The sequence below is a fragment of the Oncorhynchus masou genome, chromosome 23 (assembly GCF_036934945.1).
Source record: "Oncorhynchus masou masou isolate Uvic2021 chromosome 23, UVic_Omas_1.1, whole genome shotgun sequence".
In the NCBI taxonomy this organism is placed as follows: domain Eukaryota; kingdom Metazoa; phylum Chordata; class Actinopteri; order Salmoniformes; family Salmonidae; genus Oncorhynchus; species Oncorhynchus masou.
This window is the reverse complement of record NC_088234.1, coordinates 24,774,356-24,798,004: the sequence shown is the minus strand read 5'-3', so window position 1 is coordinate 24,798,004 and position 23,649 is coordinate 24,774,356. Positions and strand designations below refer to the sequence as shown.

The following is a 23,649-nucleotide window of genomic DNA, read 5'->3' as shown; positions in this document are numbered from 1 at the left end:
TGGCCAGGTGTGTAGATGTTTAGTCTACTTGCTACACTTGTTTTTCCTTTCTAAAGATGACCTGACCTATTGAGCTTCATTTCGTCTGCCTTATTGAGCTCTTATTGGTGCAGGGGGAAACTTTTTTTTAAACTTGTCTCCTGACCTTGGGTTCATGGCATTTCAACTCTGTCTATGGAATTGTAGGGGGGGCATTGAAAGTATTCAATAGGTTTAATGGACCAACATTTTTTATGTGTGATCTTCTGTCAAATGGCACAAGTGTAATCACAGTTGGAAGATGTCTCACTCGAGAATATTCCAGACTACTCAAGGAACAATTAGTTCATACCTAGAATATATTCCATTCTAGTTTATGACTAACGTACAATCAGATCACACAAAGATCCTTAGAGACATATGTATACAATTGAAATCGTCACCTCTGTTGTGAACCGTAATGAGATGACCCAGAATGAATTTGACCCAAATTGTCTGGTGACAAATGGAAGATGGGAGCCACGGTCTATGATACCTGCATCCTGAGTGGCCCTGGCCCCCATGGACCCTAACCCGAGACCCTGGGAGGACGGAGGTCAACTCTACCCATTAGCCCTTCACCACAGGAGACTGGAAATAGGGGTTGATAAGTGCTCTAATGAGTGAGGCGGCTGTTAATTGGCACCCTGTAATCTCCCCGACTCCTTTCCCCAATGAGATCTCCCATCAAAAGATTTGTTTGACCCCTTCCGCTCTCCTACCTCTAGAGCTTTTGGTTTTGTCTCCTCTTCAACCAAGACCAGGGTTTTAAAGGTAGGCTCAGCAATATGACGTAGACGCAGAAAGTTAGCGGTATAGTGGGTACATTTCTGCAACAACTAAGGCTGTTGAAGCGCGAGGATCAACTTCTCCGGTGGTTTGGTGCCGTGACTACCACTATGTAACGTCCTGAAGGGAACCCGTGCACATGCGCAGATACTGTGTGTGACTGTGTGAGAGAATGTATTGCATCTCGCTCATTTCGATATCTGCGGTGCTGCTCATGGCAACGTCGTTTCGCTGAGTACCTTTTTAAGGTGGCTTTTGGTCTTGCATGTTCAATAATAGTGGCCTCTCTCAGCAGAAGCTAGACCCATCACTTCTTAACTGCATTAAATATAGTTGAGGAAATCGATGCCTTTGCAGTCTGAATGGAGAATGTTTTATGTACAAATAGGCCCACGGGGGATACAAGTGTTTAGCCATATGTATATATTCCCTTTGGAGGATAAGATGAAACGACTCAATATCGCCATCAGCCGGCCTTTGTGCTAGTCAAATACCTGATCTATGGTTCACACTAACCCAGTGACAAGGGCAGAATAAAGGCAATATTTAAAACTAGCCAGACAAATGTAGTCTGGCACAGTCTCCATTACGAGCAATTTGGCTCTGTGTCTTTGACGTCTCAGACTTGGGTGCGAATCAAATGGCTCCAGGGTGAGCGTCCACGGGTGGTAGAATATCGTCTTTTTGAATGCCAGACTCCTGGTAATTGCAACCTAGATGTCATCACGTCTGACAAACTCTTCAGCGCTACTCAGGAATTCAGAGCCAGAGCATCGGCATGGGGCAGAAGATTGCCATCTCAGATTGTGACACATTCAATTCCATCAGTGGAGATGCGACTGTTCAAACCTCTGTCAATAACCGTATTTTCCCCATACATTTTCTTCCCAATCTTGCCGGAATGAGTCATTGAAACGAATTTCACATGCGGCTGGTTTTTGCATTCCACAAATTACAGTTATGATTTTGTTGTCATGGGTGAGTTCATCTCACAAACTTATCAAATGAATACAGATACATTGAGTCACCACAGGCCCGTTGAAGTTGTGAATGTGAATGCTGCTGACTATGTACTGGTAACTGCCAAAATAAAGAAAACACCAACATAAAGTGTCTAAATAGGGCGTTGGGACACCATGAGCTGCCAGAACGCGCCTTGGCATAGCTTCTACAAGTGTCTGGAACTCTAGATGTGACACCATTATTCCACAAGAAATTCCATGTTTTGTTGATGGTGGTTGAAAACGTTGTTTCGGCGCCGCTCAAGATTCTCCCTACTCAAATAACATTTTATTGGTCACATACACGTGATTACCAGAAGTTATTGCAAGTGTAGCAAAATTATTGTGCTTCTAGTTCCAACAGTGCTGAAATATCTAACATGTAATCTAACACAACAACTACCTAACACAACAACTACCTAATACACACACATCTAAGTAAAGGAATGGAATAAGAATATATGCATATAAATATATGGATGAGCAATGACAGCAACAGCAAAATGGCAATATTGGCAAAATTAAATAGATTGCATAAAATACAGTATATACATATGAGATGAGTAATGCAAGATATGTAAACATTATTATCTGGGTCCCAGCTCTGATGCACCTGTACTGACCTCACCTTCTGGATGGTAGCTGAGTGAACAGGCAGTGACTCAGATGGTTGTTGTCCTTGATGATCTTTTTGGTCTTCCTGTGACATTGGGTGCTGTAGGTGTCCTGGAAGACAGGTAGTTTGCCCTGGTGATGCGCTGTGCAGACCGCACCACCCTCTGGAGAGCCTTGCGGTTGTGAGTGGTGCAGTTGCCGTACCAGGCGGTGATACAGCCTGACAGGATGCTCTCAATTGTGCATCTGTAAAGGTTTGTGAGGGTTTTAGGTGACAAGCCAAATTTCTTCAGCCTCCCGAGGTGTGCATCCTGGAGACAGAATGCACCTGAGCTCAATTTCGAGTCTCATAGCAAATGGTCTGAATACTTATGTAAATAAGGTATCTATGTGTTATTTTTAACAAGTGCGCAAACATTTCTAAAAACTTGTCATTGTGGGGTATTGTTTGTAGGTTGAAGATATTTTATTTCATCCATTTAAGAATAAGGCTATCGTAACAAAATGTGGAAAAATCTAGGGGTCTGAATACTTTCCGAATGCATTGTATGAAGTCTTGCAGAGTGGAAATGCAGTGTTGCACCTTCTTCACCACACTGTCTGTGTGGGTGGACCATTTCAGTTTGTACGTGATGTGTACGCCTACATACGCCTCGTGTCTGAGCCGTTGAATTGTGACTACACTTTTTCTCTATACTGACATTTCACTTGTTTGATTGCCTTGTGGAAAGTATAACTACACTGTTTGTATTCGGCCATATTCCCAGTCACCTTTCCATGGTTAAATGCGGTGGTTCGTGCTTTCAGTTTTTATTATGGTGAGATGTGTGTTGATAGTTCAATTGGGTTGAGATCTGGTGACTGAGACACACACACTCTTTAAACTCCCTATGCTCCTTTGAGGCCCCTCTTTCAAGGTCAGCGAGATCTCTTCTAGCCGTGGTATCCAAAATAATGGGCAACTGGGGATTTTTGCATTGTATGATAGAAAGGAGGAGGACCTTATTTGGTTTGGAGCCCAGCCATTCTTCATTACTTTCACATTTAGTCGCTATGTACTATTAGCGTTGACATCTGTAATCTCCCAACAGTCCCTGGGGTTTCAAGGATGGCGTGAACACACTGCATTTCCACTCTGCAAGACTCACAAACATACAGTATTTTGACTAGCAGACAATAGAGGTGAAATAAGGGAAGCGGTATAATATCCCGACGTGTTGTAACCATTCTCAGTGTAACTCCTCTATAGCCTCATGCAGCGTGAACAAAAGGTGGGGGGGGGTTGACAAGAACACAAAAGTTTTAATTAGCAGTAGCTTTGCAGAACAACAAAGGCTTTAAAGAATAATGGTCTATGTCGAACTTTGTGTCTGTACAGCAGAAACCTTGATTTGTTTAGGTATAAAAGGAATAGGTTTGAAGTTGATTCAGCTCTCTAGTACTCTCTCTGTTGTACATCTCTCGAAATGTGTGGTAACCAAATGATATAACGTGAGGGAAGGTTTGGTTTTGCATTTGATAGAAACATGTTTGTAATCACTGTGCTGTGTCCACAATAATGACCATGGCCTCAGATGACCTGTGGTACAGTATCATGACTATGCAAAACCCTCATTGAAATTGCTCTTTCATTGAATGGCATTTTCAAATGACCAAATATCTGAGGTACATTAAAATTACTGTAATATCCATGATTATGCATTTGTAAAATATGCTGTATTTATTACAGTGACAGCCTCAAAGTGTGACCAAGAATTTCCCACCACAGTACTTTCAAAGCCAGGAATAGATCATGCTTACGTAGACAGTATAATCAGTGTTTACCTAGTACTCTCTATCACAAGTAAGACAATCCACAGAGAGGTCAGAGATTAACCCCACAACACCCTTCACAGCTCCCTTACACTTCACTTTTCACCGAATCATGTCACGAAACAGCCAAAATAAAAACCTGTGACCTACTTAGTTCAAACTTTGTTTCCTTGCCTTCTTTTCAGTTCAGGGACTTCTTGACCTAAGCTACTTCTGACAGGATATTAAAATGGGTTTATTAAACAACAAATAAGAAGCAACAAGGGACACAGTGTAGCACACCTCTGAGAATCAAAGTCTGAAAGTGTCCCCATGAGATTTCCCCAGTGGATATGTCCCCCTGAAATGTAATAGGGAAGTACACAGGGTAATGTCCTACTCCGTTTCAAAACACTGATCTTTATAGATTTGAAATAAAAACTTAAAGATGGACGAAGAGACTAAAGTGAAGTTGGCATTTTTTTGCAGCTTCTTGAGCCTAGCTTTTTGATGGAATCGATAGAAAATATTTTAGTTGTCTCTTTCAGCAGGCTTGCCCACTTGACCTGTCTTCGCTGCCTTTATCCAAACCCTCTCCTCTAAATGTATCTCTTAACCATTTTAGATGTATGTTCGCCATGAAAAGCAACACATGCAGCAAAGTGTGGCATGTTGTGTGATCTGAAGTAAAGATGTTATTGTTCGGGTGCTTAAATTTGGGTCAATTGGCTGGATTCCAAACCGAAAACTTCCTACATTCTCCCTGCCCTTGTTGACTTGCCGTCATCACGTTGGATTGACTGGATACATTAAGCAATGTTATTGAATCGCATATATGCTTTCACCTATATGGTCTCCTCAAAGGTGCTCGGGCGAGTTACTGCACTGTATAAAGGGCAGAGGTAGGACATTTTTTGGTTTGGAACAAATTCTTCATTACTTTCACATTTTGTCACTAAGTCCAATTAGTTTTGACATCTAATGTCCCAACAGTCCCTTGGTTTTTGAGGATAGTGTGAACAAAATGTATTTCCACTCTATTTTGACTAGCAGACAATAGAGGTGAGCTAAGGGAAGTGTTTTAATGTCTCAACATACTGTAACCCTTCTGAGTGTAATTACTCGATATGCCCTCATGCAGCGTGAACAAGAGGTGGGGGGGTTGACAAGAACACAAAACATCATTTTAATTAGCAGTACTGTAGCTTTGCAGAACAACAAAGGCTGAAATAAATATTGTCTACGTCAAACTTTGTCTGTAGAGCAGAAACTTTTTTGTTTAGGTACAAAGCTCTCTAGTACTCTCTTGTACAATCTCTTGTACAATGTATCTAATGTGTGGGAAGGTTTGGTTTTGCATTTGATAGAAACATATTTGTTTCTATCACACCTTTTTTGGAGTATCCTGTGGACCATTAAGAGTGCCATAATACATGGGAGCTATAATCAACGATCTAAACACAAACTCATGTGCCACACAGCTGATCGAATGCCTGCTGGTGTTGATGTGATTTGCCACTCGACAAGTCGAGGCAGCCCTTAAAGTCTGAGGGTGCCACCTACCAGCCTTGTTTATGTAGTTGGCCCTCACCCACAAACATCAATACAGCAGCTGTGGCCCACACAATTACCAACCTTCGCTGTCTCCCTCAGATTTGATACAGTTTTGCATGCATGGGTGAGTTCTATAAATGTTGTAAGTGACCGGTTGCGGCCAATTTATATTTTGTTTGTGCCAACTTAGTTGTGTTCGCGTCAAGTTCATTCAGTTTATGACACGTTCATTTAGTTTGTCAAGTTAATTTTATTTCTATCCAATTTCTTATTGTTTTGGGGGTATTGCACCACATTGCCACCGTAGCAATGACCGGTGCTACCTCAGTATTCATAACGCTAAAATAACACTGTGGATTTCCAAACAAATCAATTCTAAGAGCTTTAACGAGCAAGTTATTGTGTTTCATTTGAAAACAGCATAACATTTTGTAAAAGCAGAATGTGTCTTAATTCAGGAGGGGATTGTCTCTGTAGATTTTACTAAGAAGCTTGATCTTGCGAGTTTAGCTAACATTAGCAACTCAGCTTGGCACATCTTAGATAGTTAACTTAATAATTAGTAATGAATTTCAAACAAGTGTAACTTGATCACCTCACTTAAGTTGAGCTGCAGGAGTGACTCATCTTATGAAGCTCCCATTTTGCTTGTTGTGCTTCTTTGTAAACAAACACACCCGACTGGCTTAAACCGCTGTTTTGGGAAATGAGAGGTGGCGAGTACCGGTAAGCTTCATATTGAAAACGTTTCCGAATGAAAAATCTAACGGGAGAAATGATGAACATGATCTATTTTATATATTACCTAGTGCACAAGTTCAAATAAATACCTGCAGTCAAGTACTAATATTCAAAGCCCAAAAAACATCACTTACCAGAATGCTAACAAAATGCTAACAAGTACTAAGGAATCGTCAAAGAGAATGCTAAATCAATGCTAATGAGCACATTGAGAACAATTTGTACAGTTTCTGTCCTAATCAATAAAGTAACTTAAAAACGCGACACAGTTTGTTTCATGCTCAAAACAAATATTAGCCTGCAAGGGTCTTGATCCAGGAGGGGATTCTATGCTGTTACTAAGCAAATGCTTGATTTTGGAAGAAGCTCACCACTTAACTAGATAGCTAACTAGCTACTAAATTAGCAAAGTATTTAGCACATTTTAGACACTTCACTTAATAGTTCTAAGATATTTAGCTGGCAAACATTTAGTTGTGAATTCCATAGTGTAATTAGATCACCTGGAGTATGCTGCATGACGGTGAGTGAGTCACAAGGCTCCGGTGTCGCTGTGTGCTTGTAAACAAACATCACGTGACTGGACTACCATAAGCTACATAATAATATGACAGGTGAAATGAAGAACGCAATGTTCTTTAGCTTCTTACGTATGGCACAAGTTGACTGCAGGTATTTACATAAAAAGTAGCTACAAATATTCACATTTTCAAGTTAACGGTTTTGACAGTATTGAAAAACCTTCCTGTGGCTTTTTCCAAATACCAAATACCTATGGTATATACGGTATACCGCCAAAGCCTAGTCTATCCTATATCTGAGATTAATAAACTCAGCAAAAAAAGAAAACGTCCCTTTTCAGGACCCTGTCTTTCAAAGATAATTCGTAAAAATCCAAATAACTTCACAGATCTTCATTGTAAAGGGTTTAAACAAGGTTTCCCATGCTTGTTCAATGAACCATAAACAACTCATGAACATGCATCTGTGGAACGGTCGTTAAGACACTAACATCTTACAGATGGTAGGCAATTAAGGTCGCAGTTATGAAAACTTAGGACACTAAAGAGGCATTTGTACTGACTCTGAAAAACACCAAAAGAAAGATGCCCAGGGTCCCTGCTCATCTGCGTGAACGTGCCTTAGGCATGCTGCAAGGAGGCATGAGGAATGCAGATGTGGTCAGGGCAATACATTGCAATGTCTGTACGGTGAGAGGCCCAAGACAGCGCTACAGGGAGACAGGATGGACAGCTGATCGTCCTCGCAGTCGCAGAGAGTAGGTAACAACATCTCCAACCCGCTGATCCTCAACACTGGGGCCCCACAAGGGTGCGTTCTGAGCCCTCTCCTGTACTCCCTGTTCACCCACGACTGCGTGGCCATGCACATCATTAAGTTTGCAGGCCAACAGCGGTAGGCTTGATTACAAACAACGACGAGACGGCCTACAGGGAGGAGGTGAGGGACCTCGGAGTGTGGTGTCAGGAAAATAACCTCACACTCAACGTCAACAATACAAAGGAGATGATTGTGGACTTCAGGAAACAGCAGAGGGAGCACCCCCCCCCCTATCCACATTGATGGGACAGTAGTGGTGAGGGTAGTAAGTTTTAAGCGTACACATCACGGACAAACTGAATTGGTCCACCCACACAGACAGCGTCGTGAAGAAGGCGCAGCAGCGCCTCTTCAACCTCAGCAGGCTGAAGAAATTCGGCTTGTCACCAAAAGCACTCACAAACATCTACAGATGCACAATCGAAAGCATCCTGTCGGGCTGTATCACCGCCTGGTACGGCAACTGCTCCGCGCACAGTCGTAAGGCTCTCCAGAGGGTAGTGAGGTCTGCACAACGCATCACCGGGGTCAAACTACCTGCCCTCCAGGACACCTACACCACCCGATGTCACAGGAAGGCCATAAAGATCATCAAGGACAACAACCACCCGAGCCACTGCCTGTTCACCCCGCTATCATCCAGAAGGTGAGGTCAGTACAAGTGCATCAAAGCAGGGACCGAGAGACTGAAAAACAGCTTCTATCTCAAGGCCATCAGACTGTTAAACAGCCACCACTAACATTGAGTGGCTGCTGCCGACACACTGATTCAACTCCAGCCACTTTAATAATGGGAATTGATGGAAATTTATGTAAAATATGTCACTAGCCACTTTAAACAATGCTACTTAATATAATGTTTACATACCCTACATTACTCATCTCATATATATATATATATATAACTTCACAGATCTTCATTGTAAAGGGTTTAAACAAGGTTTCCCATGCTTGTTCAATGAACCATAAACAACTCATGAACATGCATCTGTGGAACGGTCGTTAAGACACTAACATCTTACAGATGGTAGGCAATTAAGGTCGCAGGGGCGGCAGAGTAGCCTAGTGGTTAGAGCGTTGGACTAGTAACCGAAAGGTTGCAAGTTCAAACCCCTGAGCTGACAAGGTACAAATCTGTCGTTCTGCCCTGAACAGGCAGTAAACCCACTGTTCCTAGGCCGTCATTGAAAATAAGAATTTGTTCTTAACTGACTTGCCTAGTAAAATAAAAGTAAAATAAAAAATCAAATATATATATATATACTGTACTTGAAACCATCTACTGCATCTTGCCTATGCCGTTCTGTACCATCACTCATTCATATATCTTTATGTACATATTATTTATCCCTTTACACTTGTGTGTATAAGGTAGTAGTTTTGGAATTGTTAGGTTAGATTACTCGTTGGTTATTACTGCATTGTCGGAACTAGAAGCACAAGCATTTCGCTACACTCGCATTAACATCTGCTAACCATGTGTATGTGACAAATACATTTGATTTGATTTGTAACAACACCTGCACAGGATCGCTACAGTGCCTTGCGAAAGTATTCAGCCCCCTTGAACTTTGCGACCTTTTGCCACATTTCAGGCTTCAAACATAAAGATATAAAACTGTATTTTTTTGTGAAGAATCAACAACAAGTGGGACACAATCATGAAGTGGAATGACATTTATTGGATATTTCAAACTTTTTTAACAAATCAAAAACTGAAAAATTGGGCGTGCAAAATTATTCAGCCCCTTTACTTTCAGTGCAGCAAACTCTCTCCAGAAGTTCAGTGAGGATCTCTGAATGATCCAATGTTGACCTAAATGACTAATGATGATAAATACAATCCACCTGTGTGTAATCAAGTCTCCGCATAAATGCACCTGCACTGTGATAGTCTCAGAGGTCCGTTAAAAGCGCAGAGAGCATCATGAAGAACAAGGAACACACCAGGCCGGTCCGAGATAAAGAAGAAGTTTAAAGCAGGATTTGGATACAAAAAGATTTCCCAAGCTTTAAACATCCCAAGGAGCACTGTGCAAGCGATAATATTGAAATGGAAGGAGTATCAGACCACTGCAAATCCACCAAGACCTGGCCGTCCCTCTAAACTTTCAGCTCATACAAGAAGAAGACTGATCAGAGATGCAGCCAAGAGGCCCATGATCACTCTGGATGAACTGCAGAGATCTACAGCTGAGGTGGGAGACTCTGTCCATAGGACAACAATCAGTCGTATATTGCACAAATCTGGCCTTTATGGAAGTGGCAAGAAGAAAGCCATTTCTTAAAGATATCCATAAAAAGTGTAGTTTAAAGTTTGCCACAAGCCACCTGGGAGACACACCAAACATGTGGAATAAGGTGCTCTGGTCAGATAAAACCAAAATTGAACTTTTTGGCAACAATGCAAAACGTTATGTTTGGCGTAAAAGCAACACAGCTCATCACAATGAACACACCATCCCCACTGTCAAACATGGTGGTGGCAGCATCATGGTTTGGGCCTGCTTTTCTTCAGCAGGGACAGGGAAGATGGTTAAAATTGATGGGAAGATGGATGGAACCAAATACAGGACCATTCTGGAAGAAAACCTGATGGAGTCTGCAAAAGACCTGAGACTGGGATGGAGATTTGTCTTCCAACAAGACAATGATCCAAAACATAAAGCAAAATCTACAATGGAATGGTTCAAAAATAAACATATCCAGGTGTTAGAATGGCCAAGTCAAAGTCCAGACCTGAATCCAATCGAGAATCTGTGGAAAGAACTGAAAATTGCTGTTCACAAATGCTCTCCATCCAACCTCACTGAGCTCGAGCTGTTTTGCAAGGAGGAATGGGAAAAAATGTCAGTCTCTCGATGTGCAAAACTGATAGAGACATACCCCAAGCGACTTACAGCTGTAATCGCAGCAAAAGGTGGTGCTACAAAGTATTAACTTTAGGGGGCTGAATAATTTTGCACGCTCAATTTTTCAGTTTTTGATTTGTTAAAAAAGTTTGAAATATCCAATAAATGTCGTTCCACTTCATGATTGTGTCCCACTTGTTGTTGATTCTTCACAAAAAAATACAGTTTTATATCTTTATGTTTGAAGCCTGAAATGTGGCAAAAGGTCGCAAAGTTCAAGGGGGCCGAATACTTTCGCAAGGCACTGTACATCACACCTGCGGGATAGGTACAGGAGTTACACCAGGAATGCACAATCCTTCCATCAGTGCTCAGACATTTCACAATAGGCTGAGAGAGGCTGGACTGAGGGTTGTAGGCCTGTTGTAAGGCAGGTCCTCACCAGACATAATCGGCAACAATGTTGCCTATAGGCACAAGCCCACCGTCGCTGGACCAGACAGGACTGGCAAAACGTGCTCTTAACTGACGAGTCACGGTTTTGTCTCACCAGGGGTGATGGTCGGATTCGTGTTACACAGAGGCCTGTACTCTGGAGCGGGATCGATTTGGAGGTGAAGGGTCCGTCATGGTCTGGGACAGTGTGTTACAGCATGATCGGACTGAGCTTGTTGTCATTGCAGGCAATCTCAATACTATGCTTTACAGGGAAGACATTCTCCTCCCTCATGTGGTACACTTCCTGCAGGCTCACCCTGACATGACCCTCTAGCATGGAAATGCCACCAGCCATACTACTCGTTCGGTGCGTGCTTTCCTGCAAGGAATGTCAGTGTTCTGCCAGCGAAGAGCCAGGATCTCAATCCCATTGAGCATGTCTAGGACCTGTTGGATCGGAGGGTGAGGGCAAGGGCCATTCCCCCCAGAAATGTCTGGGAACTTGCAGGTGCCTTGGTGGAAGAGTGGGGTAACATCTCACAGCAGGAATTGGCAAATCTGGTACAGTCCACGAGGAGGAAATGCACTGCAGTACTTAATGCAGTTGGTGGCCACACCAGATACTGACTGTTACTTTTGATTTTGCCCCCCCCCCCCCCATTTCTGTTTGTCACATGTCTGTGGAAGTTGTTCGGATTATGCCTGTTGTTGAATCTTATGTTCTTACAAATATTTACACGTTAAGTTTGCTGAAAATAAACACAGTTGACAGTGAGAGGATGTTTCATTTTTTTGCTGAGATTTATATATATATATATATATATATTCAAACACACAAAAAGGATCAGGAACTTATGAATATATGTTTTACACATACTGTATTTAACCCCTTTTTTAGGCACTAAACTACTTCCATTCACTTGTTTAACTGGTGTAAATGTCTGACTTCAACTGGCTACCTTCGGACTAGTCTTGTAAAACAATCAACATGTGCAGTTAAAGTCAAGACATTTACATACACTTAGGTTGGAGTCATTAAAGCTCATTTTTCAACCACTCCACAAATTTCTTGTTAACAAACTATAGTTTTGGCAAGTCGGTTTGGCCATCTACTTTAAATTAGTTTAAATGTATTTGGCTAAGGTGTATGTAAACTTCCGACTTCAACCCTATGTGTTCGTGAGTCATCTTTCCGTAGAGGCGTCATTAGTGTGTAGCCCGAGCTGTTCGGATGCTACATTCAAAAGTTGGCAGATTGGCGGGACCGACTTCAGACGAGTCGCGTAACGCTTGTGGGGATCGTAGAACACCATCGTATTCATCATCGTTCGGGCGCTTTTTTTAATGGGATTTCTGCGGGGGTGCCGACGTCAACTCTAGGGGTTATAGGCGTATGGCATCTTGAGCTGGGAATATATTCATGTCATTTAGATTACGAAATGAGACACAAGCAATATTATTTACATTATCAGAATGATATTTTGTATGTGTAAATAAAATATTGATATTCTAGTTAGGTCTTGTTGTACAGAGACGAGATAAAAGTTGAATTGTATGCTGCTGCTCATTGTTTACAGACGAGAATGAAAGGAAACAGTTATTCATGTCAAGCATTGATCTCTTTTTAAAAGGTGTCCTTGGTGGATATCTAAACAGAAATTGAGCACAATTTTTCTAGCTTGTAAGAAACAAAAGCTAGATTGCATTGACAATAGCTCCAGAGGTTAGGCCTTTGTGATAATATAATTTTACAGATTTCCATTGCGCTGACAAGAGCAGATACATGTATAGCTCTGGACTTGAGGAAGATGCCCTCTGCACATTTGATAAGAGGGCCCACAAACCCTATTTTCTTCTCAAAAAGGATATCACCATTCACCACAAACGCTTTCATATCCCTATTTCCTTTTGGTGATTGTGAACTGTACACACTTTTCTCCACACTCTTTTGGTTGATAATGGCCAGCCTAATGCATCTGATATACTGTATTTCTGTGCTGTTAGGTGAAGACCGCTCCCCACTGAATGCCAGTGTATTTGCCTGAAACACATTTCCTAATGGGTTCCACTCATGAACTCCTCTTACTGTTTTATGTATTAATTGTACCCATCTCACTGTTTTGACTGGCCAATTGTGCGCCGCCCAATGGGACTCCCATTCACGGCCAGTTGTGATACAGCCTGGAATCGAACCAGGGTCTGTAGTTATGCCTCTAGCACTGAGTCCTATTATCAGTAAATCAAGAAAACCACACTACAAGTATACTAAACAAAAATATAAACAACGTGCAACAATATCAAAAATTTTACTGAGTTTTTTCTGCGTCAGTAAGACACGTGAGGCCCAACTTTTATCAACACATCTCCTTCGCCACTAGGATAAAGACCACTGTTACTCAACCCATAACTAAACATTCAAGGCCCCCCCCCCCCCCCCTTTGGCAAATCAGATCATGTGTCTATGCTCCTGTTTCCAGGAAGTACCTGTGACTCGCTCTGTAGAGAAATCGCCCTTCCGAGTAAGAGGCTATGTTGCAGGACTGCTTTGCTAGCGCTGACTGGAATATCATTCGGGACTCCAGAGATAGCAGACGAGCTAACCACCTCCGTCTTGGGCTTCATCAGGAAATGCTTCGCCGACATTGTCACCCTACAAGCCCTGTATTAACCCAGGGATTGAACACCACCCTCCTACTAAAATATTCATTGATTAGATTTATTACACCACTGTCCATTGATTTCTATTAACATTTATCACGGTACTGGTCACACTTACTCCTGTTCACATGTGTATATATTACCATTAGTATGTATATAATCCTACTTCCAGTCACCTTTCAGACCCTTTTTTTACCAGGTGAATTGACTGGAACACATTCTCATTTACAGCAACGACCTGGGGAATAGTTACAGGGATGAATGAGCCAATTGTAAGCTGGGGATGATTAGATGACAGTGTTAGGGCCAGATTGAGAATTTAGCCAGGACACCGGGGTTAACACCCCCTACTCTTACATTAAGTGCCATGGGATTTTTAGTGACCACAGAGAGTCAGGACAGCCGTTTAATGTTCCACTCAAAAGACGGCACACAAGAATTTCATTGTACTGTTTTACACGTAACAAATCAACTTTAAAACTTGAAAGGCTACGGCGGTCTTTTTCTAAGCAGTACAAAATAGTTTTTTTCATGTCTTGCAGCATGGGGTTGGCCATGTCAGAGGCAAATTAAGAACACCTTGTGCGTCTGAAGCAAAGACCCTGTGATCACATCAATTAGCCTTTTTCAAAAACATGTTTGAATTGAGAAACCTTTAATGAATTATGGAATGATATTCTCTTTTCCTTGCAGGAGTGCCCTAGTGGTGTGGTCAATGAAGACACCTTCAAAGACATCTACTCCCAGTTCTTTCCACAGGGAGGTATGTTGACACATCTGGTGAGAATTGTTCATTTGGATGGACAAAATGTGTTCGGCCAAAGGTGTGCTTTTTCTTTAGATTATCCGGTGGTATTGGGTCATTGGAATTGGTATGACTGGAAAGACAGGGGTTTGGGTTCTTGGAAATAAGCACCTGAGCACCTGAACCTTCTGTGGCACATCGATATTCAGTTAATTCAGCTCACAAAGCCCAAAGGTAAAGTCATGTTCTTCTACTTCGAAGTTCTCCCATTTTCTAATTCACACATGTTTTTTTAAGGCACTATATCTCACCCAAATATAAATAAAACATGTTTATAAGACACCGGAGGATGTGTCCCCCAAATCACTTTTATATGATGTGTCCGTGGCTAAATATAGCTCAAAATATATGGCTCTGGAGGTCTCTAGCATTACAGCAAGAGAGACAAACGCCAGGGATATGGGAAGACGTGTCTACCTCTGCAAAACACACATCTTCATTTCTTTCCCAATGATAAAGTACAGGTGCGTATAGTACGTTAAAAACCTATAAAAAATATAACTTTTCTATATAAACTGTTTGTATATGACAGTGCTGGATTGCAGCCAAAGTCACAAAGATACGTTCTCCTCAACCAGTACATGAAGCAATATTGTCTTCATACTGTAGGTAATAGATCTGCAGTATGTGTCTTATTGTCCAATGTACAATGATGGATTTCCTTTTAAGAAGCAATGTTACATTGTAATGTCGTTAAATCGCTTGTTCTTTTGTGCTCCGTTTATTTGTTACACTGACTGGGGCAGTCTTTCCTGCTAGTCCCCCTGGGTTCCTTGCGTTTGATGGAATGTCATCTGTGTTAGCCCATACAGCTCAACAAAAGGAACTCAGCACATTTTTATTGTTATCTCTCATCTTTACAGTAAACACACACGCTGTCAGTCAGTCGCAAACAGGCCAAGGTTTGAGAACTCACGCAGGCACACACACAGACACTTAGTTCTGTTATGCTGCTTGAAAATATTTTAGGATTGCCAGAGAGTTGCAACTAAAACATGTGAAGATGCAACTTTGAAAGGGAGTGATAACACATCTTGCTTAAAGGCCTGCTAAGGGGAAAACTATCAAATTAAAACAACTCTAAAATCTCTTATTCTTACTCTGCTTTGGGAAACAAACTTATGATGGCTTTTATGTTGACCAATGGAGAAAACTCACCACAGTTGAAAATGTCTAGTTGGAACCGCTGTCAGCATGTATTGTCCATGTCAATTAAGGTTGTGACTTGTCATTACAATGCTTGACCGAGACTGTCTCTCGTTTCAGACGCTTCGACATATGCACATTTTCTGTTCAACGCGTTTGACACGGATAAAGATGGATCTGTGAGTTTTGAGGTAAGCTAGTGTGTTCTTGACAATTCATCACTGACTGACGTCACGCTCTAAAGTATAATGGCGTTGATACATTTTACATTAGAGATTTTCTTCTATTAGTGTCAAAGTTGATGCATGTGTGTGAATGCTGGGCAAGAACAAAAGCCTGCAGGTCTCCAGGAAAAGGATTGACAGACACTAGTCCATACCTTTTTTTAGTTTACATTTAACCCGGAATGTTCCATTTATATATCTCAATTTTTTAAACATTACAGGTGTTAATATAGAATATACAGTTGTGGAGATTCCTTATATACAGTATATCAGTCTCTGATGAGATACTCAGTTGGTCTTCTCAGTCCTCAACAATTGTTTACAGACAGATTATTCCAATTATAATTCACTGTATCACAATTCCAGTGGGTCAGAAGTTTACATACACTAAGTTGACAGTGCCTTTAAACAGCTTGGAAAATTACAGAAAATTATGTCATGGCTTTAGAAGCTTCTGATAGGATCATTTACATAATTTGAGTCAATTGGAGGTGTACCTGTGGATGTATTTCAAGGCCTACCTTCCAGCTCAGTGCCTTTTTGATTGACATCATGGGAAAATCAAAAGAAATCAGACAAGACCTCAGAAAAAAAATTGTAGACCTCCACAAGTCTGGTTCCTCCTCGGGAGCAATTTCCAAGGTACCATGTTCATCTGTACACACAATAGTATGCAAGTATAAACACCATGGGACCACGCAGCCATCATACCGCTCAGGAAGGAGACGTGTTCTGTCTCCAGGAGATGAACATACTTTGGTGCGAAAAGTGCAAATCAATCCCAGAACAAACGTTGATGGAAGAAACAGGTACACACAGGTACAAAAGTATCTATATCCACAGTAAAACGAGTCCTATATCGACATAACCTGAAAGGCCGCTCAACAAGGAAGAAGCCACTGCTCCAAAACCACCATTAAAAAGGCAGACTACGGTTTGCAACTGCACATGGGGACAAAGATCATACTTTTTGGCGAAATGCCCTCTGGTCTGATGAAACAAAAATAGAACTGTTTGGCCATAATGACCATCGTTATGTTTGGAGGAAAAAGGGGGAGGCTTGCAAGCCGAAGAACACCATCCCAACTGTGAAGCATGGGGGTGGCAGCATCAGTGGTGATCCTAACTGACCTAAGACAGGGAATTTTTACTAGGATTAAATGAAAAACTGAGTTTAAATGCATTTGTCTAAGGTGTATGTAAACTTCTGACTTCAACTAAATATATATATGGTAATCCCCCTCAGCATACATATAATTAACATTAAGGAAGAGTATAGGCTTACGTATTACAACAGACATGTTGTCATTGCTCTACACCCTAGTTATCTGGTGTTAATAAACACTGGTACCTTCTGTCCCATAGTACTGGATAACCCTCAAGCCTATTTCATTGGGATCCTAAAAAAAACCTCTACAAATCAAATCATATGCATTCTTTTATATTTAAGTTTCAGCACTTCAAGGATATAATGTTCTCTTTGTTCAATGGTTGCTTTTTGGGAAGAATATTGTTGGGAAGAATGATACCAATGAATGAATTATGTCTTTTAGACTAGATATGGTAATCGAACTAAGTTCAATTCAAGGTCATTCTTTCTACATGAATATACTTTTGCGTATGTTGGATGTACCAGTATCATATCAATCCATTCAGGTTTAGCTGATGTTTGAGATATTCTTGGTACAATTGTATTGTGTTTGTTTAAGTGCAAAGGTCTAATGGGTTGTGTTTCTACTGCAGGACTTTGTAATGGGCCTCTCTATCCTGCTCCGAGGCTCAGTCCAGGAGAAGCTCAACTGGGCCTTTAATCTGTATGATATTAATAAGGATGGCTATATTACTAAGGAGGTACTTACCATTAATGTCGCAACTTGCTGTCAACGATGATGTTGATACGGTAGATGATTGAACAGAGTGAATCATATATTGATTTCTTTAAATACGAATAAAAGGGATAACCATACTGCTCTAATAATTGTAACGTGTTGTATGAGAGATGACCTACTGTATGTAGATATAAAGCATGCCGTCTGTTGAATACTGGACAACCAGTCTAATGATATGTAAAGAACGATCGCCAACTTTGTCAATGTTTCATAGTATGATACCCTGAAAGTCGGGTATTGCATAATGTACTTGTCAACATTTCCGTCATCTTATTAACTCTCCGTTTTAAAGGAAATGCTTGACATCATGAAGGCCATCTATGACATGATGGGGAAATGCACATATCCCCTACTCAAAGACGATACGCCTCGGCAACACGTGGAGATATTTTTTCAGGTATGTTTTTTATTTTGAAGTTCCGTACATTGTTGCCAAAATGTGCATATTATATTCACCATTAGCAGCATTTATTGTATGGAGCCATAGTCCAATGCTTGTCATATTTAGATACAAATAACCCCAAAGTACAGTGACATTTGTTGTGTGGAATGACATGAACAGTTGACCATCAATTCAGTTTATTTCTGTCTATACTGTTACATCATATTGCGTTGCATTCTCAACATCTCCGCCCTTCCTGACCAACAGAAGATGGATAAAAACAAGGATGGAGTTGTAACCATAGATGAGTTTATTGACTGCTGCCAAAATGTGAGTGATTTCTGCCTTCTTTTCTGCAATCGCATCATATGTTTTGCACAATGCAGTATTTAGTACCTCTGGTATTCACATAAGAGTTGTCGGTGAAGTAGGGACATATCTCTAAAAATGTATGTTTGTCCACCAGGATGAGAACATCATGAGATCGATGCAGCTCTTTGACAACGTCATTTAACTTGTGGCTGACGTGGAGAGCTCTGGACCGGACTATCGACAGACGCTATTCTATCAACTGTATGCTGTTCAGACAAACATAAGGAAGTATTGTCACACGGGCAAATGCAGTATAGATGTAACGGTATGAAACATTCTGGAATAACTGCAAAAAAAAGCATTGATGTTTTCCTATCTTACCTTTTCAATTTGAGTTTTGTGGTTTGATTGAGTAAATTGAACTCTTCAAACCTGTGTACAAAGACGCCTCGATCGTAACAGCTGTGCCGCAGTCAGTATTTATCTGCAGTACAGGAAACCCAGCTGTGTTTGATTTTGCCACTGCCTTTGAACAGATGGACAACAAGGAGTTTGAAAGGTGAGCGGTTTCCACCCACCATGGTCCATCCTTTGCTCTCCCAGGACCCAGATAAAATATAGACTTAACATTGTACCATTTAAAATATATATATGTATATACTATCTGAGGACTGTTCAACTTTGTTCATGTTTACTTGCCAACTAGAATGAGACGATGCACTCCACATTGCATTTGATGAGTCTGGACAGTATCCTTAGAAGCACACAGGTTGGTGTTACTTACCTTGAGTCTACGCATAGGAGAAATGACCATCTTGTCACAAGATTATGCTGCTTCTAAATGTATTTTGTGACCCTACATGTGTGTATTTCCCTGTTTTGAGATGTTTCCTGTCGACATGTTTCCATTCATGTTTCGAATCACTATTTTGTGGTATGTTTGATTTTATTTATATAATATGGTAGTCAGTGTACAAAGGGATAGTCAGATGTTCAGTATTTAGCAGAAGCTAACTCTTGGGGTGAATTTACAGTCTTCTTGGGTATGTAATGTATATTGATCACTGTCTTATAAAGAGGATCACTGGGATGAAGTTATACAAGCAAATCTGATCTCTGTCACCTTTAGTTTTGTAAATATATATCCCTGTCCAGAAACAACCCCTAGCCCCAACTTTCTAGGCGATTGCAGAGATATGGGAGGATTGGACAGGTGTAATCAATATGGCGATAATTCCACTCGGCCTGTCAGAAGGCCAGGTGGAGTTATAACCTACTTCACTTTGTATCTATCCATACCTTTCAAGCCTTGTTTACACTGCAGGCCTTCACACTGCTCAAATCAGTTTTGTTTTTAAAATCCATTTTGGAACATTGACTGTCTAAACAGTAGGTTACAAGTGACCAAATCGGATTTGTGTGTTCAGACAGCAGTCATTTGCTTGGTTGTCATAGTAATGACGGGTGTGTGCACAGTGGTGTAGGCTGATTGGTGGTGGTGCTCGTGCTTCTCAGAAGTTATGTGGCAAGTTAAGGGGACAACAATGTCTGCTATGGAAGTTTCCCAGTTGCTTTGAATGTTCAAACACTTTTAAGGATAAGATGATCCAAGGATAAGATTATCCAACTTTAAAAACAAGTGGTAGCTTTTTAGCTTTCACTAATGTGTTTAAAAAACTTGTTACCTACTACACGTTCTTGTTAAACTAGCAACAAGCTAGCAAGCAACAATATATGCCAACTAAGTCTAAAAACCACACGAGGGAAATCAGATTTGACCGTTCAACCCAATTAGAATGGCCAGGAATCAAACCACCTACAAGTGTATTAAGGGTCTAGATTTTGTTGCTGGATAGAGGTTGCTTCTGGATGAGGTCTGTGTTTTCTTTCCTCTTGTTTGGGGCTGTGTCCAGGTTCTTTGCATAATGAAGAATGATTGGCCGTGGCTGTTTCTGATTAGAGCCCTGATAGGCCCCAAATGTGGGCAGGCACAGAGCATGCTGGGCAGCAGATGGGGCCTCACCCACAGGTGCTTCCAAAAACCCTACTATTTAGTCCTCCTCTATTTAAAAGGTTGGTACTAGCAAGGTAGTATCTGCACTATTCATTTTTCTTGCCTTAAATTGGCAATTCCTTATGTATTCATTGGAATATGTTCTGATGTCCATATGATTAAGCAAAGTCTAGGACAATAACTTGTTTGTGTACCTAACTTGATCTTATTTGACCAATGATTTTGTTCAGCTGGCTAATTATCTCCTAAACATATGGGTCAAGTTAAGTAGGGCACAGAAAAGCCTGCAATGAAAAACAAGTTCTATTTGGACAAGTTCAGGTATAGCTTCTACAAATCCAAGAGTGGAAGACTCCTCTCTCTCGTCTCTAACATGAAGGCTCACTTTTTGTGAATAGTCCCATCACAAGTCAGAATGTTGAATAAACTTAATTTGAACGTACATTACCTGTTGTCCGCTGATTTTGTCCTTTATGTAGGAAGTCATCTGAGACAATATCCACCGAGTAGCATTATTAACCCGCCTTTCACTACGCTGGTCTATATCGGTATGTATTTTCAATGCTGACGCAATTTGCATGCAACTTGCACAATATGTCAACAATGGCCGAGTTTAACCGAAGTACAGACTGGATTTCACAAGCACTTCCAGCTGATTGCAGGGAACAGGGCTTTAGTCGACTACATTCGGTTACATTTGGCTATTGTTCACATATTGTGAAATGCGTCAGGAGGTGGAAAATACAAGCGACCGAACCTACCCGCGCAGCAAAAAGTGAGGTAAACAATACTTTCCTATGGACATTTGATCGCCACTACCTTCCAGCGAAAGGACCAACAGCACGGACAACCGGTAAAATAACCGAGTTTGTAGAGACTTGCGTATTTTTAACAGCGACTTTTTTCAGACTGATTATCCATGGCATAACCATGATAAGTCTGATATTTAGGCAAGTTCAGGTACTTCCTGTTTCATCTCAAAACATTTTCTCCTTACTGAATATGTCTCTGGGGAAACAAGTTCCCTAATGATAAAGTGACTTATGTCATTATGTTATTCAACCTTACATCCTAATGTATTTAAATCGATCATTATAGAATGGGGGTAGTACTTGGGTTCTATAATTTCTGATTTTATGCACTCAAACTCTGATCTTGGAGAATGTGAATGAATCAACTATAATTTCTCATGTTTTTTTCTGTACTCACTTCTGTACTGAATGTTAATTTGCTTGTGCCTACCAAATGATACCTTCAACTTTAGCACTGTGACAGACACTTAGGGATGGATAGAAATGTACAGAATGGGTATCTGGAGGAAAAAGGGGGGAGGGTCATGCTTTTTCAATTTCAATCAAGGGGAGGTTTTAGTATATTATTTTATTTAGTCCAGGGGTGGGTAATGTAATTGATGAAATGTCTCTATATTTCTCAGTATTTTAGAATTAGTTGCTAATTAGGCTATATATCGATGTGTGCCGGTTGCAGCCCCTCATCTCTGATTCTCCGCTGGGCGCGCAATATCAAGTGTGCCTATAGGCTATTTAGTGTGGTCTCAATCAAATGATCCATAGCCTATTGTCTATGAAGTGCATGCTCGGAGAAGCACAGAACAAAGTTGTATTTCAAAGATAGCTGCTGGGATTGTGTAAATAATACTAGGCTGCATTACACACTGTAATGGATATTTCAACAATGAGCCCCGGCCTGCTCTGATCTTGCTGATCAAAAACCTTTTGTGTGCTGCTTAACCAGTTGCTGTATACTGTATACAGTGCCTTCGGAAAATATTCAGATCCCTTGACTTTTTCCACATTTTGTTATGTTACAGCCTTATTCTAAAATGGATTCAATTATTTTTCTCATCAAAATACACAATACCCCATAATGATAAAGAGAAAACAGGTTTTCAGAAATTCTTGCAAATGTACACTGCTCAAAAAAATAGAGGGAACACTAAAATGACACATCCTAGATCTGAATGAATAAAATATTCTTATTAAATACTTTTTTCTTTACATAGTTGAATGTGCTGACAACAAAATCACACACAAATTATCAATGGAAATCAAATTTATCAACCCATGGAGGTCTGGATTTGGAGTCACACTCAAAATTAAAGTGGAAAACCACACTATAGGCTGATCCAACTTTGATGTAAATGTCCTTAAAACAATCAAAATGAGGCTCAGTAGTGTGTGTGACCTCCACATGCCTGTGTGACCTCCCTACAATGCCTGGGCATGCTCCTGATGAGGAGGTGGTCTCCTGAGGGATCTCCTCCCAGACCTGGACTAAAGCATCCGCCAACTCCTGGACAGTCTGTGGTGCAACGTGGCGTTGGTGGATGGAGCGAGACATGATGTCCCAGATGTGCTCAATTGGGTCTCAATTGGGTCTCAATTGGGTCTCAAATGAGTCTTCAATATTTCCTGGTAAGAAGTTTTAGGTTGTAGTTATTATAGGACTATTTCCCTCTATACCATTTGTATTTCATTAACCTTTGACTATTGGATGTTCTTATAGGCACTTTAGTATTGCCAGTGTAACAGTATCGCTTCCGTCCCTCTCCTCGCTCCTCCCTGGGCTCGAACCAGCAACACAACGACAACAGCCACCACATCGAAGCGTTACCCATGCAGCGCAAGGGAAACAACCACCCCAAGGCTCAGAGCGAGTGAAGTTTGAAACGCTATTAGCGCACGCTAACTAACCAGCCATTTCACTTCGGTCACACCAGTCTCATCTCGGGAGTTGATAGGTTTGAAGTCATAAACAGCGCAATGCTTGACGCACAACGAAGAGCTGCTGGCGAAATGCATGAAAGTGCTGTTTGAATTCATGTTTAGCGCCTGCTTCTGCCTACCACCGCTCAGTCAGATACTTGTATGCTTGTATGCTCAGTCAGATTATATGCAACACAGGACACGCTAGATAGTATCTAGTAATATCATCAACCATGTGTAGTTAACTAGTGAGTATGATTGATTGTTTTTTATAAGATACGTTTAATGCTAGCTAGCAACTTACCTTGGCTTACTGCATTTGCGTAACAGGCAGTCTCCTTGTGGAGTGCAAT

At 41.0% G+C, this 23,649-nt stretch overlaps 1 protein-coding gene across 4 annotated transcripts in view; it reads left to right on the top strand.

Moving 5' to 3' along the window:
* Window positions 1-22,536, top strand: part of LOC135510612 (Kv channel-interacting protein 4-like) — a 268,359-nt gene extending 245,823 nt beyond the window's left edge. For all 4 annotated transcript variants that reach the window (XM_064931672.1, XM_064931671.1, XM_064931673.1 and 1 more), the window contains exons 3-8: window positions 14,492-14,561; window positions 15,870-15,940; window positions 17,717-17,824; window positions 18,155-18,259; window positions 18,512-18,574; window positions 18,711-22,536. In XM_064931672.1, coding sequence (XP_064787744.1) covers window positions 14,492-14,561; window positions 15,870-15,940; window positions 17,717-17,824; window positions 18,155-18,259; window positions 18,512-18,574; window positions 18,711-18,758 — 465 coding nt within the window. In that variant the 3' untranslated portion in view covers window positions 18,759-22,536. The remainder of the gene's footprint in view (window positions 1-14,491; window positions 14,562-15,869; window positions 15,941-17,716; window positions 17,825-18,154; window positions 18,260-18,511; window positions 18,575-18,710) is intronic.
* The last annotated feature ends 1,113 nt before the right edge of the window (window positions 22,537-23,649 follow it).